We start from the raw sequence: 19,556 nt of genomic DNA, 5'->3' as shown, positions 1-19,556 counted from the left end.
CCAGTGACTTTAACATTAAAAAACATGAGGCTGGGAAATTTTCTATACAACTTGGGAGACATGTGTCTCCACTCGGGTGGAAGGAAAAGACATAAATGAAACTGGAGACCCGATGAGACTATCTCCAAGCGTGGGAGAAAAGAAAAAGAACATCTGAAATTTATTGTGTTAAATTCATCTCTCAATTGCTGGAGGAGAAAGAAAGAGAGAGAGAGAGGAACTGGAGCTCATCCAAGCTATTAACGAGGAGGAAAAGTTTGCCAAAGTATCAAAGAAGCGGTGGAGTGTTTAGACAGGCTTCTCTTGGCACACGTAACGTGACCAATTATTGTTCCTCGTAAACTTTTCCCACATTTAACCACAGTTTAAGACACTTCCTCCACAACACTGTATTTTGTTCTGCTTGATCAAGAGGGCTGAATGGCCGTGGGACTCGTAACACAATCTCCTCTTTCTACAGCGTCGCCTCGCCTTGGCATATTTTTATCACCAAGACACAAAACTGAGGAACAACTATTTTATTTCACGAGACCATTAAGCATTGTTGATATACACTACTGTTTATGGAACTCGTAAGGAAGTACTGTACTTATGTCTAGTCTGTCAACCCATACTTAGTGTTCTTTATATTACAGTGATGGTGCAGTAACCGTTTGTGGAGTATGTATAAATTTAATATTGGTGGTAAGGCGATCTCCCGGTTTGAATATAGAGTCCCTTTGTTCATCTATGTATCTGCAGAACAATATTTTTAAGGGGCTCTGCAATCCTTCTTCATACACTGGGATGCATACTACCATGGTCAGGGCTTTTTTTAAACTTGAGCTTGACATTTTAGATCTCCTGTATATTTCTGAGAACTCAATGTGCGTTACTATGTTGTGAAGCCGTTGTTCGCCTCCTCTCTTATGGGTTTGGTTCAGGGGCACGTTTTATCCTCCATATAGTTAACTGTCTATGATATCCAGGGTAGTTGCATCTTTGTTTCTCAATGAGTCAGACCATGGCCTGCACTCATCTTGTACTATATAACAGTTAAATCTAGAGGATAATATCGCGTGATAGTTAATGCCAACGATGGCTAAATGTTCCCTCTTGGCCACCCTACACTCCTCGTTAGTTATGATGAGACCCAGTAGTTTGGGTGTTTGTTCACCAGTGTAGTGAGTCAGGTCTTCAATATGTTGGAATAGGAAATTGTCTCTCAGAGCTTCTACCAAATGAGTTGCAGGATTGTTAATGTCATTTGGTGTAATTTCATTCCTATCGTGACAAGGAGGTGACTAGAATTAAGGGATCTTAATTTTTGAAGGGGTTAATTAACTATAATTCTAGGATCTGCAAATACACCCTAGTTTAAATAACCACACCCCTCCTACAGGTTGCCTCAGAGAGATTCGTAAATGGGTCGTAGCCATATTTGTTAACTCAGAATCCTCCGGGTCGATCTTCCCATTTTTATACAACAGTTCCACGATACCAACTGTATCAGATTGATGAGTCTTAAACAGATCTAAAACTTGTCGATGAAAGTATCAGTGTTTGTTACATTGTCACAGTCACAATAGCATGGCTAGTCTGTTTAACACTTAATTATTCATATTATGCTACACCGCCCACAAAACGTGTAAAACTGTTGAGTACCCCAGTTGAGACGTCCATGCTCTAACCGCGTCAGTCCTTCATTTTCTCTTAAACATTACCGGAGAGACTCTGGTATTTCTCAGTACCTCATATTGTGTTCGTAAATTTGAAATTGACAGACTGGGGTGCGGTCAAAAGCGGAGTTCCCCAGGGATCTGTATTTGGCCCTCTACTGTTTGTTATATTCATTAATGATCTTGATTTAGGTATAACTAGTAGGATTAGTAAATTTGCAGATGATACCAAAATGGGGAGAGTGATAAATTCAGACAGTGACTTTGAACACCTTCAAAGAGATCTAGATACCTTACATGAGTGGTCAGTAGACTGGCAAATGAATTTTAATACTGATAAATGCAAGGTACTACAGATAGGGAAGACGAATACAAACGTTAAGTATAAACTAGGTAACACGGAAATAGAAAACTCAGATTGTGAAAAAGATCTAGGTGTATTTGTTAGCAACGACTTGAAACCTAGAAAACAATGTATTAGCGTTCGCAACAAGGCAAACAGGATTCTTGGGTTCATATCTAGGAGTGTGAGTAACAGAACTGCTGACGTTATCTTGAAACTTTACCTAGCATTAGTGAGGCCACACATGGATTATGCGGTTCAATTCTGGTGTCCTTATTATAGAATGGACATAGATTCTTTGGAGAGAGTACAAAGAAGAATGACAAAAATGATCCATAATATTAGAAACCTTCCATATGAAGAAAGACTGAAAAGCTTAGGCTTACATTCATTAGAGAGGCGTAGAGTTAGGGGAGATATGATAGAGGTGTACAAGTGGGTAAGTGGGATTAACAAGGGTAAAATGGAAGATGTTCTGAAGCTCAGTAATAACGAAATAACTAGAACAAATGGCTTTAAATTAGATAAATTCCGATTCAGAAAGGATATAGGCAAGCACTGGTTTGGAAATAGAGTTGTGGATATGTGGAATAGACTACCGAGTGCTATAGTAGGATCGGGGACGCTAGGGAGCTTCAAGACGAAGTTGGATAGGCACATGGAAGTGCTGGGATGGGTGTGAAAGGGATCTGCCCTGTATGGGCCAGTCGGCCTCCTGCAGTATCCCACTTTCTTATGTTCTTATGTACATCTAGATCAAAGGTTTTCAAAGCATTTTTAACCTTGGGCCACTGACAAATAAATTTATGTAACATATTATCAGTTTTGAACTGACCATCACTAAGGTTTATTGATTTTAATTCCTTAATCAAACTAGCTTCAACCAGAAGTCTTTCTGTGAGACAAGATGATTTAAATACTTCTAAGCTTTTTTCCCAAGCAATGGGATGATTATTATTCCTAACATGAACGAACAAGGCACTGCTTTCAGATGCTGTTCTGATATTATACTTATGTTGTTTGATTCTAAGCTGCAGTGTTTTTCCTGTCTGTCCTACATAATTACAATTACATTTGCGACATGGAATACAATGAACACTTCCATTTACATTTAAACTTGGGCTATTTCTTATTAACATATTGGTAATGGTTGAGTCATACTTTGAAAACAACATTAATATTTAGAAGCTTGAGGGACCGAACTAACGGGACAAATTCATTACGATAGGGCAGAGTCAAAATATTCTTAAGTGTAGGGACATGTCTGGTTTGAGAGGAATGAAAGGATTTTTTAGCCTTTTTAAAACAACGATCAACAAACACAGAAGGGTACCCGAGTTTCTGTGCAATGGAATGAATGTGTTTCAATTCAGAGTCACAAATACGCAGACATCTTAAGAACATAGTAGAAAAAACTGACATTTTAGTAGACTCAAGGTGATTCGATAAATAGTGAATGAAACTGTCTACCTGTGTGGGCAAATAGGATTCGGGGAGTTGTCTGCAAGGTTCAGAGTCCAAAATAAGAGTGAGGATGAAGCCACCATACAGGACCCCCCACTAGTCCACGTGTTGGTTAGGTTCACTGGTAAACAAGGCTGGTGCAGCTCCTTCAGCAACACCTTCTGAGGTTTGTATCATGGTCAACATCTATCATAATTAACAGAAATTTTATGAAATGGTTTTTAGGTTATATTCAAGTATTACTGTTATCTATAATAATAAAAAAAAGCCCCCAAAAGGGTCCCCTAGCTAGGAAGTTAGGTAGGTTTCTTTGGTTGGTAGTCCAGGTTTTATTAGGTTCTAGTAAATGTTATATCCTATAATAATAAAAACATCTGTGGACAAATGATCAAAATCGATCAACTCCTTTTGGTAGGGTGTACACAGCGATTGACTCACGGCAAAATAAGTTAGTTTTTTACACATAGATGGAAAGGGTGGATAAAAGGGTGACCACCAGAAGGAATTGTCCGAATTGGTTGAACAATTTTCTGCACACTAATATCATGATTTTAAACACAAAAATGGAAACGACAATGCATAGAACCTAATAGAACCTGACCTAACATACCCAACCTATGGGTTTGTTAGGTCAGGTTCTATTAGGTTCTATGCATTATCGTGTTAATTTATGTGTTAACAATTTACCTTAATATTGAGGTTGATATACATCAGCAATGGCGAGGAGGAAGGGTGCTAGACAACTCATACCCAAGCAAATTGTACCCATGAGAACATGTCAACTCGTACCCAATTTACGAGACAGCTAGTACATATATATATATATATATATATATATATATATATATATATATATATATATATATATATATATATATATATATATATATATATATAGTCCTCGACTTACGACGGGGTTAGGGACCGACGACCAGGTCGTAAGTCAAAAATGCGAAAATAATACATAGAAAATCTAAAATGGGTGTCTCTTTTTCTTCTCAGCACCACGAGAACTCTCACTTTTACGCTTGCCAGCCATTATAAAGGGAATTACAAACGAAAATTTTGTCAGTACACAGCGCGATCACTAACGTTGGAACTCGAAAATAAGTAATTTGAAAAATATTTTATACAACTGTGGCGGTCGTATTCCAGGGTGGTCGTAAGTCGAGGAGTATATATATATATATATATATATATATATATATATATATATATATATATATATATATATATATATATATATATATATATATATATATATATATATATATATATATATATATATATATATATATATATATATAATCAACGACCTCACCAGCCAGGAATCGAACCCTCGACCTACTGGGTGGGACTCGGGAACTCTACCGACCAACCCACCACAAGGACACTAAAAGCAGTCCTAGACTCTGTTATATTTCACACAAAGCCTGTTCATCGAGCTGATGGCGCCGTGAACCTCATTGGGAACTGCCCGTGCCTCGTATGTGGTGTCAGTAGCATTTTACTGAATCCAGCTGGTATGAAACACGAGGTACCATATATATACTTCATTTTTAGTCCATATAACAAAGAAGTATGTCTATTTGTCTGTGCATTTGATAGCAGCTGCAGCCTTTAGAAAGTTTCAAAGCCGAAGCCAAGCCTAATCTGGCTTCAGCCTCATGTCTGCGCTACAATCACCATATAACAAGTGATATTTAGTCAAGTTGATCAAGGTTAGCTGACAAAGCCATGCAAAACAGGGTATTGTACTTATTTCCAGTATGGCCCTTACACCAATAGCATCTGCTAACAAGACTGAACTTTGCTCAAGTTCACTGGGGACAAATAGACTTGTCTCGCTCTACAGCAGCACAGTCTCTTAGCAAATTAAATAAAAGAAAACTGTTTTTACATCTTAATTTATACTGTATTTGATAATTATGTACAATATAAGTTTAGTGTTATAAGAAAAAGTGTGTAATTTGGCATTGTTTATGGCATGTAAGCAAAGCAACTGGAATCTAGGATGACTCAATATCTTATCAAGGGGTCGAGTTTGGGTTTCTTGAGAACTTGTCTCCAATTAAAAAATGCAAATCACTGTATTGTTACAGCTACCTCTCAATTTACGTGGTTGATGCGTTCTTTAAAATGGCCGCTTAACTCAAATACGCATAAATCAAACAATTTTCCCGTAAGAAATAAAAGGAAATGTTAGGTTGTGGAGTGGCCTCAAAACTCATTCTTGCAACAGAACCAAAGCCAGGCATTTTTGAGCCCTGCTGTAGCCTACCTAACATGGGGTAAATATATAGACTGTTACATAATTCATGTTCAGTAAAAAATTACTTTCCAGTCACTTAAGAAAAGTATACTTACATGTTCAACGAGTTTTTAGAAGGCAAGTTCATAAACGTCAGATTTACGGGATATAATTGTTCTGGGTAAGTTAGAGGCTAGTTAACTATTTTTGGGGTTCATGTCTAATGTTAGGTTACAAGTCTAACCCAACCAGACTGAACCCAGCCTTACTTACTGTACTGTATATACATTGTGCTACTTTGTATAACCTACCTAAATTAATCTATGTGAAGTTTACCATGTTTATTATCTGTTGAAGTTTCACTCATGAGAATTAGTATTTGTATGTTATAACTCATTTTATGTTTTTGTTTTTTTACTTTCAGATACCAAAGGGAAGTCAAATCAACAATTGCTAAGAGAAACTTAGCAAAAATACCATAATGCAGCAAGGGAAAGGAAATTTTAGGGGTAAAATGACTAGCAGTCAAGGTGGTTTGAAGAGATCAAGGAAACGGAAGAGACCTGTTGTGTGGGGAACTGAAAAGGTGAGAATATTTCTAAATGTTGCATGTTGTTTTAATGATTTTTAGGTTACCATGTTGAGGACCAAGACAACACATTGAGCTGCAACCAAGCCACAAGACCTTACATACCTGCATCACCATTTTTCTTTTTCTAATCAGTAGCCCAAATTTTTCACCTTTAAGAAGTTGTGGCCTAGAGAGATTTTACTGTATTTTCTTTCTAGCTTGTGCTTAGGTAGGAGAATATCGTAAATTTCTGTGTACACTGTATAGAAAGAGTCCTAGACTCGGTTCCTTAAGACTCATCTTTAACCCCTTTTGATGCACTGTACAACTGTAGTTGAACAAAATATATTATGTATACGGGTGGTCGTCAATAACCAACGCATATAGGGACCAGGAAATGTCGTTGGTTAGCAATTAATCCTATAAGAACATAACAAATTCAGAAGGTTAGGGACTGGCCATCCTCCAAAAACTCCCATCTTCCCTTGATATATCTTTGTCGTGCACTCTGTCAAATGAGAATAATAAAGCAAACATATAAACCAAGCATAATAAGCCTTAAATAAGCATTGCAAAGCATAAATTGAGACTTGCATGTGTTGAGAATGGTAGAGAAAGTTTAGGGTGGTAGGTTCAAGTCTACCAATCTTTGCTTATCCATCACCACTCTTATTATGCCTTATTACATCACATCAAGCTTTCCAGCACAGGAGGAACTATCATTGGAGCAATTAGGCATATTTGAGTAACACACTAATAAGAAAAAATGAAAAAGTCAAGTCTACCAATGTTTCCTAGTCCATCCCTACTCTCATTACTTCTTATTACGTCTTATCACATCAAACTACCCCCACCACAAGAGAAACTATCACTTGGGCATTTAGGCATGATTGCATAACACATGAAGTCAGAAAAACAAAACAAAACGCGAAGTCAGAGACATAGGTAAGTGTAAACAAAAGCAAAGATGGCAGAATGAGTCCAAGGCAGCAGTTTTTAGGGTATACTGTACTGTACTGTATACTACTGTATAAAGATTTTTTTTCTAATGCCAGAGTAATATGTACAGGTATATATATATTTAATTGGCAGCACTTGTTATAGATTTGACAAATTTTTATAGCATAAAACGAGAGATCCATAAATGGTTTATTAATTTTTCTTAATTTTTTTGGCAGTGCAAGAATGTGTAGCAATCATTCAAATATGGCCATTAAACCATTAAATTTGGTTCTCTGTTGCCTCCAAGTATTTTTCTTACTCGTGAAAACACAAATACAGTATAAATTGAGTACGGGGGGGGGTCCCTGGGTTACGAACGGGTTCCGTTCCTGAGGACGTTCTTAAGTGCATATGTATGCAAGTAGGAACATGTTATGTGCATACCGTACTTACAGAACAGTGTTTAAAATCCAGTTATATCATAGCCTAAGTCTTTATATACAGTACTTCTAAAATCACTTTATTTAAGACAAAAGAAGAAATAGAATGACAAAATACAGTAAATGAAAGTAAAAAATAAGTCATCAGGTAAATAAAATACTGTAAATATCAAGGTTAACCCCGTTCGTATCGGCGGGTGTTTGTAAGTCGGACATTCGTGAGTCGGGGACCCCCCTGTAATTTGCTTTGCCTGAAATCAAAGGACATGGCAAAGTATTTTTAATGTGAAATTTTACCTCAAGTTGTGCATAATAATTTTCCCTCTAATGCCCGAATAATGCTTTTAAGAACTTGACGACAATTTTTATATTACTGTACAGTATAGTATTAACTAATTTTTATAGCATAAAATGAAGAATCCTTAAATTGTTCATTTAAATTTTTTCTTCATAGTTCCTCCCTTGGTGTCTGACTTTTTAATAAGTATTAATGCTCCATATGAACACATGGATGCTTTATGGTTGTGTCTTGATAAAATAAGTAAAAAGGGAATGCGGCTTAGAGACACAATATGTGTCCAAAGGGTTAAAGGGGCTAGGACATGGTCTATTATGCTAAAGTCTGCCAAACTTGGAGTAAATGTACTTGACTTCAAGCTTTGTTTCCTTAGGAAATAGAAATGAGTCAGAGAATTGAAAGTTTTAATTTGATTGTTCACCAGACATGTTAAGAGAACTTGTTATAGAAAGGCAGAGAACCTGTTATACTAGGCTGAGGACTTGTTATTGTTAGGCAGAGTACCTCTTATAGTAGACTGAAAACTGTCATACTAAGCTGAGGACCTATTGTTATAGTAAGCTGAGAACCATTTATTGTTAGGATGAGAACAAATAGTTAAGGTGAAAACTTTTGTTGTTATAGTATGGTTGAAAGCAGAATGAATGACTTGTCTCTCCATCCATCTTCTGGGAGTACAGTATAGCATGAAAACTAGTGAAAAACTATACTGGGAATTCTGTTTTATGCTTGAGGGAAGAAGTGATTATGCAAACTTGCATGGTGGCATTTGCCTATGACTCGATGGCTTGTCTGTATGATGGGCATTGTGTGATTTAGTTATGACTGAAGGAGATTCCAATTGAGATCCCGTCAATGCTGTATGCAATTACAACAGTGTGGGGTCTGTCACATGTCGTTCATTCTCCTTTGGATGATAAAATTAAATTTCAGGATTCAATATACCCATTTTTTGACTGGTTAATTACATGCTTTTGCAGATGGAATTAAGTGCAAGGTTGTTGGCAGATCAAGAAGGGCGGGCAGGTAATAGGGACAACAGAACCCTTTATGTCCGCTTTCCAAAATCATTGAGAATCTGCAAGGATACCGAGGCAAAGAATTTGGTGAAAAATGCAGTTGATATACGCTTTCCTCGGGCAACGGCTGAAAAGTATTATACGTAAGTGAAAAACAGAGTAGGGATTCTGCCATAGTTCTTATGATGTGTAGCATGATCCAGTTTTTGTGCAAGACAAATTTGTTGAATATATCAACTGTCAAATAATTTTTTCTTTTTACAGAATACAGAAAGTATTTTTACCATAAATTAAATTTTCAGTGACCATAACTTTTTCTGTTTTGTTACATATTTTGAAGTAGACTATTGTACATTAGGGTTGTATTATAGTACGATTTTTTATAGTGCTTTTCATATGGTACAGTCAATAAATATACACCCCTCAGCAATATAGTATGGTATAGTCATTCAATAATATACTATGGTGATATCCAGTGTTGGCAACAGTGTGGAGTTGCTGTGGTGAGTGATGTGATGCTACTGCATCAGGGATGTTTGTCCCTGTCTCTATCCTTCATTTTTCCCCAATGCGGTTTTGTCAAATCACCATCCCGAAACATGACATGAAATCGCTGATACAGTACAGTTAAGTATTACAGTATTGTACTGTGTAACAATTAAGTATATGATTGAGAATAAAACTACAGGTACTTTTGCTTTTCATTAATTTTTCTATTTTTTTTTTCAGGCATTGTTTTATGGAATTTAAATCTGAGAAAGAGACAATTCACATGAAGGAAAAAATTTCCAAAATGGAAGTGGAAGGGGAGCCATTCTATGTGGACTACGTTGGAATGAAGTCTAAGAACTTCAAAAAGAAGGATGCTCAGGAAGTGAATCCTCTCAAGTGAGTAATATTCTTAGCTTATTTGTCAGACTCAGAATAAAGAAGCTTATAACTTAGAATTAAATACACTTTGAAAAAAAGTTATAGTATAGGAATTGAATAACCTCTTCACTGTGTAATACAATATTATCATCACACTGGGTAATCTCAAAATACTTCGAGTAATTGCATCCTGAAATATCCTTTTTTATGATTGACGGCTGATTATGAATGATTATAATTAGAGTGCGCATAGCCCACCCGGGTTACACTGCCAATAAGTGTAGCTGTGTGTGAGAGCATGTATATAAATCTTAGTTTGTAAAAGCTTAGCAATAAATCAAGCATCCACAGACATTCCCTTTATTTACTGTCATGAAATAACTATCACTTAGATTATTTCTACTAAGGTGATCTCTCTCTACAATAAGAACCTGGAATACTGTACTTGATTTTTCCTTGTTACTTCACGCAAACTAGCATCACCCATAAGCAGGACATCTATCTCCCAAAACTATTTTACACCACATACGGGTATCCGCCGTTTAGTGATCGTTCGCTTAAACGATTTGAAATTTCTAGCACCCTTGGTTATTTAACGATCTGCAATTGTTCGGTTTAGTAATCTTCAACACACTGGGAAAATTTCAGGAGGAAAGTTGAAAAAATGGGGATTCTGTGCTCCAGGTGGGCATCTCTACTGAGCAGGCAATGTGGTTGTATATGGGTGGGTGTAGGTGTGATGAGAACATAACAGATGGTAGCGTAAAGGTAGGGGCGGTTGGGTGGACCTTACCCGATAGCATATCTGGTATGTCAAGTGCCGACTCCTGAAACTTGCTTCGGTGAATAACATCTACATATTTGACATTAAATAGCAAAATAAGTATATAATTATGTAAATGTAAATTTTTTATGTAAGCCATGTCTGAAACTCACTATGGCATGTTTGCTGTGTAGCAGAGGTCTCTCTCTGAGTCACATTCCATTTAGAATTGCCACATGTAAGTAAATAAAAAAGGATTGTTTGAATTAAATTTTTCTCTTTACCTACCTATCCAGTATTCTGGGTCTAAAAAAAAGGAAAAAAGGTGGAAATAAAAAAAATAAAGTGGTGTAAAATAAATGCCTAGTGTGATATGTCTCCCGGCCCACTTAGATTGTGACAACGTTGGATTTTCAAGGCCAACACTAAACCACTTGGAAAGGAGACGTTGTATAAGATATTACCTATGAAGCAGCCAACCTGAATTTTAAAAAGGATTTTAGAAACTTTTACAGTATTTAGCTTTTCCAGCAAAAATCAAAATATTTTTGGGTAACCAGGGCCGGTATACACAAAACTTTTAAGTGCTCGCAAACAGTTGTTAAGGTTGACATTTTCCTGTTAAGCACTAATAGTACATACACAAAACTTTTAAGGGCCTTAATAGTTCTGGTAAGTTAAAAGACCTCAGAAGCACTTTTAAGTCCCGTTATAATCGTCTGTTTGTTGATACCCTGGCGAACCAACATCATCAGCGGTGGCAACCCATTTATCGGGAAAGGAGAGATATATTTAATGAATATAGTGATTCTGAACTAATCATGCGATACCGACTGGACCGTGCAGGTATCATGGAGGTGACTGATTTAGTGAGGGAAACACTACAAAGTATAACTGGGAGGAATAGGGCTCTAACCCCAGAGATGAAAGTGACCCTAACCTTGAGTTATGCAACTGTGTAGCTGTGATGATTTGGGAATCACTCAGCCTACTATCAGCCGTACTATAACTCAGACACTGAATGCACTAACTGAACCAAACATTTTTTGTCAGTTTGTGAAGTTCCCACTCACCCAGAGAGAAATTCAAAGAAAGCAGCTGAATTGGTGGGTTCCCGGTGTGGGTGCGATTGATGGCACACACATACATAGTTACATACATAAGGATTGTGGCTCCTCGTGTAAATGAACATTTATATGTTAACAGGAAATGCTACCATAGCATAAATGTACAAGTAGTGTTTAATGCTACATACAAAATAATGGACACTGTGGCAAGGTGGCCTGGTTCAGTGCATGATGCACGAATTTTTTTCTTTATTATTGAGGAAAGGCTTGAAGCGGCCATTCAATATTAACGTTTTTTATTTCAATGGCCCCACCAATAATAAAGTCTGGTTTGCTGTGCAGTTGGGCTAACCTTTCTATCGTGGGGTTGAGGCTTCCATTTCCATGATGTTCAACTTGTCTGCTCCTTCAATAACACGTGTGTTTACAAGCAGCACGGCAAGGCCAAGCCACCGATCACTATCCTTGGTTAATATGCCCTCCTTCAAACAGCATAGATTAGATTTTTATTTAATTTTAATGAACAAAATGTAAATATTGAAATTAATCTTCATAATTTTATTGAGGTTATTCAGCCATAAGACCATTTTATATGATGAACTCCTGCTATCCTTAGTGCTGTTTAGCGGTACTTAACAAACAAACTATATCTGCGGTAAAAGTTTGCTTGTTAAGCTTTGTGTATAACTTTTAAATTTTACTGCTAGCTAACAGAACTATTTGTTATTAGCATAAGAGTTTTGTGTATACCAGCCCAGGTTTATTAAATGAAAACCACGTATTGTAGGGGTATAATACCAGTATGCTGCCTACCAACCCAGGCCATTACCACACTAGTGTTTACCCTGACTTTGAACATTGCGACTTGTTCCGTTATATTGCCTTTTGCTGTTATTGTTGTGACTTTGGCGTGTTATTGAGTACTATACAGACTGTTCATTACCCTGCACTATTGCGTACTAAAGTGATTGCTGCTACCTCCCCCTCTGCTCTTGTTGGCTAATTGTGGACCAGGTAAGAACTGTTTGTTGTATTCCCTTCATGTTTTGGACCTTATGATATTTTTTTTCTTTGCACATTCTGTATGAATGAATGAATGAGTGTGCATGTAACAGAGTACACAAAAATTAAGAAAATTAAGTACTATATCTACCCAAAATTACAAGTTGAACAACAACATAGCTCACAGATCAGCCTCACTCATATTGAGTGCTACTGGGTGGCGAGTCGGTCAGCCGGCGACTCAGCTACACAATTACGTGCCATCTCCACAGATATTATTCCTCGTTATCCTTTATTTAAGATATTATTTCTCGTTTCTGTTTGCTCAGAGATCAAATCACTTAGCGATCTGTTTTTCAGGAACGCATCCTGATCATTAAATGACACATCCCTGTATATATTGATGGGTAAACAAATACTGCCAATGTACAATACAGAAGTCCTAGTTTAACATTGCCCCTGATAACGGTGTTTTGTTATAACGTCGCTACTCTTTAGATACCAATAATTTGGTTAACGTCCCGACGACTCAATATAATGTTGTTTTTAGCATTGTCAAGGACTACTTTTTTACTGCGCCTAACCCTCTCTCTCGTCTTGCGGAGCTACACTCACTCGTCTTGGCACGCTACCTCTCACTCGCAGAACGTCAAGGTGTCCCCAAGCACTTCCAGTCTTTGTTAGGTTTCCACAGCGTTCGTGTGTGTTTAAGTGTTTTTGCTCTTAATACTGAACTCTAACAATTCAAAATGGCTTCCAAGCACCCATCAAGTGCTATTGATGCAAGTGTTGTGAATAAGCAACGTAATACCATTAGCCTTGCTATGAAAATGGAGGTTTTAAACCATTTTGAAAAAGAGGAACGTGCGGTGGACATAGCTGCTGCTCTAGGTCTTAACCCCGACAACAGTGTGTACTATCCGGACCAAAGCCAACAAGATTAAGGTTAGTGCTGGAAGTGGTAATATATTCTTTAAAAATGCCATTGAATTTCAGTCCATGTAATGTATTTCATGGGGCAAAGGGAGGCTCAGGAACGTAACTCCCGTATTGTATCAATTTTTTATGGGAAAATTGATTCCGTTAACATTGCGGTTTTCAGGAACGGAACCACGACATTAGCGAGGACTTGCTGTACTGGTACAGTATTAAAAATTATTGTAGTTTATATTTATATGTAATGCATTAACTGCGCAGAATATACAGGTACAGTATTTACATTCTGTTTATATTGTCTTAATCGTGATGGAAATTATAGAGGTGATGGGAGGCTGGGAACATAACCTACCTATTTCTTAATTTTTTTATGGGAAAAATTTATCAACTTAATGTCGTTTCACATAACGCAGTGATTTACAGGAACATAACCATGACGTTAACAGGGGACTTACTGTATGCATCAAGGCTAAAATAATGTACCTTAGAAAGTACATCTTTGTGTGTTAAATTGGTTGATGAATAAATTAATAGTAATATCTTTTCTCCGCAGATTGTATGTTGGAAACCTTCCAGAAAGTGCCACCCGTTCTGACCTTAGGAATAGCTTCCATTCTTCAGTACGCATTGACTATACAAGGAATAGCAAGAAAAACAAAAAAAATAGGTAATATGAAAGTTTTTGTTTATTTATTCTTAGGAAAAAAGAAAACTAATCTTATTTTTGTATATATTTTTTTTTATTACTGTATTATTTTATTTATTTTGTTTTATCTCGGAAGTGGATTGAGTGACATTGGCTGCCCATTTCTCTCCACCATTGAAAGTTAACCCTTAAGCCCCAGGTTAGGGTACTTTACAAAGTTTATTGGGATTTTGTTTTTTCTGTGCAGTCAAAATCTGAATCTTCCACCCTCAAAAAAAAACCTGGATCAGCCCCTGTAAGTGGTGAACTATGTCACCCTAAAGATCTTTTGGGGGGATTTTGGTGTGACAGGGCAGAGCAACCAATTCAATCCTAGTTTGTCTTGTCTGAAAGTTAAACCCAGGTTAACAGTTCAGGAATCATGACTATTCTTCTGTGGGTACCTGGTTATGGGTTCAGTAATGAAATAGGATTTCATGGGCTCTCCTTCATTTCTGCAATTATTATTTACTTTCAGATTTGCTTTCATCACCTACCCAACTCCAGCAGAAGCATTGAGAGTATTTAACATGTCTAAAAATCGCAAAATTAATGGCGAGGACGTATTAGTAATGTTTGCAAAGTCAAGGGTGAAGGAAAATACCGAGAATGGAGGTGGAAAATCTCCCATGAAGAAATTAAAGGTAAGATACAACTAAGTTACTGGTACAGTACTTGTAATGCATTAATGTAAATAGGAGAATTTAACATATAGTTTTCATAAAAAAAAAAATTCTCAACATTATATAGTTAAAATTAAAACACAAAACAATTCCAGGATATTTTATTGAAAGAAACTTGTAGAGACTATATTCAGGATCATTACAGTACTAAATTCATCACAACCACAGTTAGAATGATTGCTATGGATAAAAGATTATAATGTACACTTTTTTGCTTGCCATAAATTTTTACACACGGCCAGATGTACAGAACAAATAAATGGAGGGGCCGGACCTGAGTGTGTTAAGAATGTATAGTGTACATGACAGATGAGTCATCTGTCTGTTGTCATGTTTAACGTGTACTTCAGAGCAAACTAAAGAACTGATTTGTTTTAATTAATATACAACTTTGTTTGCTGTGTACAGTACTTTACCAGATTTCTGTCAAACTGATACTATTTTCCCATTGTCTAATGATAAATGCATTCCTAGGGAAACAATTTCTGGTCCAAAACTTCATAATTTATTACATTTTTAAACACATTTACATAAAACAAAATTTTTAATCACGTTTAAAAATCAAATGGTACTCGAGGCAATAAACTGCAGAAATAGATCTACATCATTTTAAAAATTGTGAAGTGCTGGGAGCAATGAGCATCCCATTTCCCCCTCGTGTTGACTAGCATGAGTCGTGGCCTTGCTTCCCCTTACCAGAGTGAAATTGGCATTTGCGATATATTGTTAGATGAAAAAGTCTGATATAATTTACTAATACTGTACGTATATACCTGTATTGACTCGAGTGCGATTCAGAACTTGAAATAATATCTGAACATCAGTAAATTACTTTAGAGCAACAGTGTACGTATATTACCATTAACAGGATGCGTACTGTTGTTGCCACACACACTTTCAAATTTGTATTTTTTTTATACAGGGTATATCTGAATTTGAAAAGCTTTCACAGTTGCTTGATAACATATCATTTAAAGTACGGGGGGTGGGCTCGGGTTACGAACGGGTACTGTTCCTGAGGATGTTCTTAAGTTGGATTTGTGCGCAAGTCAGAACACATGCTACTTGCTTACCGTACTTACAGAACAATGTTTAAAATCCCACTATATAATAGCCTAAGTCTTCATATAAAACTAAAGCCACTTAATATAAGACAAAAGAAATAGAGTGACAAAATACATTAAATGGAAGTAAAAAATAAGTCATCAGGTAAATAAAATACTACGTATACAAATCGATCTTATCTAAGTTAGTTTATGGTGGCATGTCCTGTTTACTGTAGGCCTGATCCTGGAGTGACTTACTGCTGGCCAGAGGGAAGCATTTATTTGATTTACAGGGTCATGGAGTCTCCTCTCATGAACAAGAACACCTTTTCCCCTCATGTCCCTTGTTGGGTCAGATCTTTATCTCGTTTCATTACTATAGGGTGGGTCAACTTAGGTAGGTGTACACCTTCTTCATTAGTTACTGCTATGTGTGTTGTTGTTCTTCTGGACTAAGACAGCTGTGGTCTGATAGACAATCATTATAACTGTGTACTGTATCCACACTGTCCCTAATGGGCAGTCATGCTTGTGGGATCCTCTTTCACAGAGGAGAAACTGATAAAATTTATTGTACTGTAAATCTGTAATAATGAAATACAGTGGTATCTTGATACAGTAATTAATGAAATACAAATTCACATTTTTAATTTCACGGGTATCCGTATTACTACCTCTTTTTTTTAATTTAGCTGTCAAATATTCATAATTCACAGTTGAATGCTGACTGCTGCAGTGTTTGGTTACATTAGAAACCATAAAAGTTGTGGGAATATCCTTTCACTGCTTTAATTTGACTTAGAAGTAAAGAAAATATTATAAATATCACTTCATTCAGGGTGGTTGGTTGGTGGACTTCCCCCCCTCTACCCTTTCCCAAGTGTCATGCTGACACTTTGCCTCAGACCTTCTTACCACAACATTATATAATTTTACCATAATTCCCATATTATTTAGGTTCCTTTGTTACCTGGTCAATAAAACTTTATTGTAAAGTGTGGTCACAGTCAGCCTGCTGCCTATCTGTCTCCTTGTTGGTGTATTGGCATAACCCACATGAAATTATGAGAAGGAAAGGAGCTGTTTGGTGTTTATTAAAGCACTTTTGGAACAGTTTTGGGGTATTTCTTGGTCTTTGGAACCAAATTAATTATTTTAATTTAAAAAAATTTAACATTCTTGATTTAATAATTCAATATGTTGTCTGGTACTTGACCCACCAATTACGAAGACTCCACCGTATTTACACTGTACAATTAAATCTTGTAACAATACAAATTTAAGTTTCTCAGAAAGCGGAAGCATTTTGTAAATGTAATAGGTTTAAAAACTTAAGGATTTTATATATAAAGCTTCATACAGAAATAAAATATATTAGATTGTTCTGCTTAAAGGTACATACAATACTAAGTAAATCCCCTAATGAGAGCTTTGGGTTTAGCGTTATAGGTAACTGAATGGAAATTCATTGGGGGTTCAAATCTGTTCTGAAATAGAAATTTTTAGTATATATGAATGTAGGGTTTAATAACATGTAGAATATTTTCTCTATAAAGGTTAAAGAAGTAGCAAGTAAACAACAAGATTCAGAGGAGCAGGAAGAAAATGGAGGTGAAGAGGAAGATGATGATGATGATGAGGAGGTGGAGGAAAAGGAAGAAAATGGTGGTGAAGAAGACGATGATGATGAGGAAGATGAAGAGGAGGAAGGGGATGATGTTGAGGAGATTGATGTTGATGAGGAAGAGGATGATGATGAGAATGATGATGATGATGAGAATGATGATGATGGTGATGAGGATGATGGTGATGAGGATGTAGGTAAGTAACAAGCAGATAAGTATATTATGAGATTGATTAAGAGAAAGATGATGAAGATTACAGGATAGGAGACTGAAATATTGTAATATGATCTGAATGTTTGTACAAGTGCAGTAGTACTACTAGTTGTGGCGAGAGTATTTTGTCAACGACTACATATATGTGATGATCAGGTCTTTTAGAATGTATTAGAGGTTTTTGATGAAAACAAAATTCATGTTGTGGTCAATGAATTTTGTATTTAACTCAATGTTTGTTTGTATTAATAATAAGTAAAATAAATTGCTTATTTGGGGTGTTTTGTGATGTGAAGGAAATCTAAAATTTTTAATGTTAATATAAATAAAATGAAAGAATTCAAACATGTATGTATACAGTACATTTTATTAGTGAAGCTTCCAAATGTCTATTGTGACCATAGTGTTTTTACCAAGATATATATATATATATATATATATATATATATATATATATATATATATATATATATATATATATATATATATATATATACACACACATACATACATACATACATATATATACATACATACACAGTGGTCCCTCCATTAACGAACAAAACTTAAATTAACGAAAGCCTTACGAGAAACACGCTTTGTTGCGCACATCAGCTGATTGGCTATTCCGCCAATACAGTAATTGGTTCTATGTTTACTTTCGTTTCTAGTGGAGTAAATATCAAGAAAGTTTGTCTCTTGAATATTTTTGCATTTTTTATATTAAAATTATTGGTCATTCTAATGTAATTAACATATTGATAATATATACAGTACAGGGAACAGTTTTTGTGTGCCAATCAGCTGATCGAATCACCCACCAACGCTTCTCAGTTTAACTTTGTTTACAGTGGAGTGAACATCCAGTTTGTTGGTCTCTTGAATATTTTTGCATTTTTACATTAAAATTATTGGTCATTCTGAAATTTAGTTTACATGTTGATAATATACAGTGCAAAAATTCTTATGAAACATGAAGAAGGCATTAGAACCAATGCTTTCTGTAAAGAATATGGCATGTCATCATCGACTGCCTCTACAATCAGCTGTTTGATATGTAAACAAAGCTGCCGGGAACACACATCACAAAGTAAGTTAAAATATTGTATTCTATTGTTTTTTATTTATTGTTATACAGTATACTGTATAGTACAGTACTGTATTTAGTTTATGTTTAATGTTTTGTTAATTCTATTACCTGTATACAGTACTTTGAATGTACTTTTTCTGTGAATTGGAACCAATTACCCAATATCCCATTGAAATATCAGATTCAGTTAACGAACGACTCTGTGGACCCCATTGTGTTTGTTAATCGTGGGACCACTGTATTTGCAATTATATGTCACCGTTCATTGCACGGTACACAGCAGCTAATAATGTGTCAAACAAGTGCCCCATCTTGTTTTATAATGCCCCTTACCACCCACACACTATGGTTGACTGGTGTGACAACATACAAGTTATGTTTTTGCCACCAAGCACCACTGTACTGTTCCAGCCCCTTGATCAAGGCGTAATAGCCATATTCAAGGCTTACTACACACTCCTTGTGATGATGCAGCTGGTGGCAGAAACAGACTGTTGTGGATTGTCTGTACGAGACTTCTGGAAGACTTACAACATTAAGAAAGGTCTTGACAACATCACACAGTCCTGGGAGGAAATGTCACAGCTTCA

General features: G+C 36.2%; 1 protein-coding gene across 1 annotated transcript; it reads left to right on the top strand.

The window, feature by feature from the left end:
* Positions 1-3,406: 3,406 nt before the first annotated feature.
* Positions 3,407-18,221, top strand: LOC121861239 (nucleolin-like). Its single transcript, XM_042358887.1, has 7 exons — positions 3,407-3,631; positions 6,141-6,302; positions 8,948-9,129; positions 9,716-9,874; positions 14,178-14,291; positions 14,788-14,953; positions 17,595-18,221. The coding sequence occupies exons 2-7, from the start codon at positions 6,198-6,200 to the stop codon at positions 17,865-17,867; spliced, it is 999 nt and encodes a 332-aa protein (XP_042214821.1). The 5' UTR covers positions 3,407-3,631; positions 6,141-6,197; the 3' UTR covers positions 17,868-18,221.
* The last annotated feature ends 1,335 nt before the right edge of the window (positions 18,222-19,556 follow it).

Source organism: Homarus americanus, unplaced genomic scaffold, assembly GCF_018991925.1.
Source record: "Homarus americanus isolate GMGI-L3 unplaced genomic scaffold, GMGI_Hamer_2.0 scaffold21314, whole genome shotgun sequence".
NCBI classification, from domain to species: Eukaryota; Metazoa; Arthropoda; class Malacostraca; order Decapoda; family Nephropidae; genus Homarus; species Homarus americanus.
The sequence above is the reverse complement of the archived record's forward strand: the minus strand, read 5'-3'. Positions and strand labels throughout refer to the sequence as shown.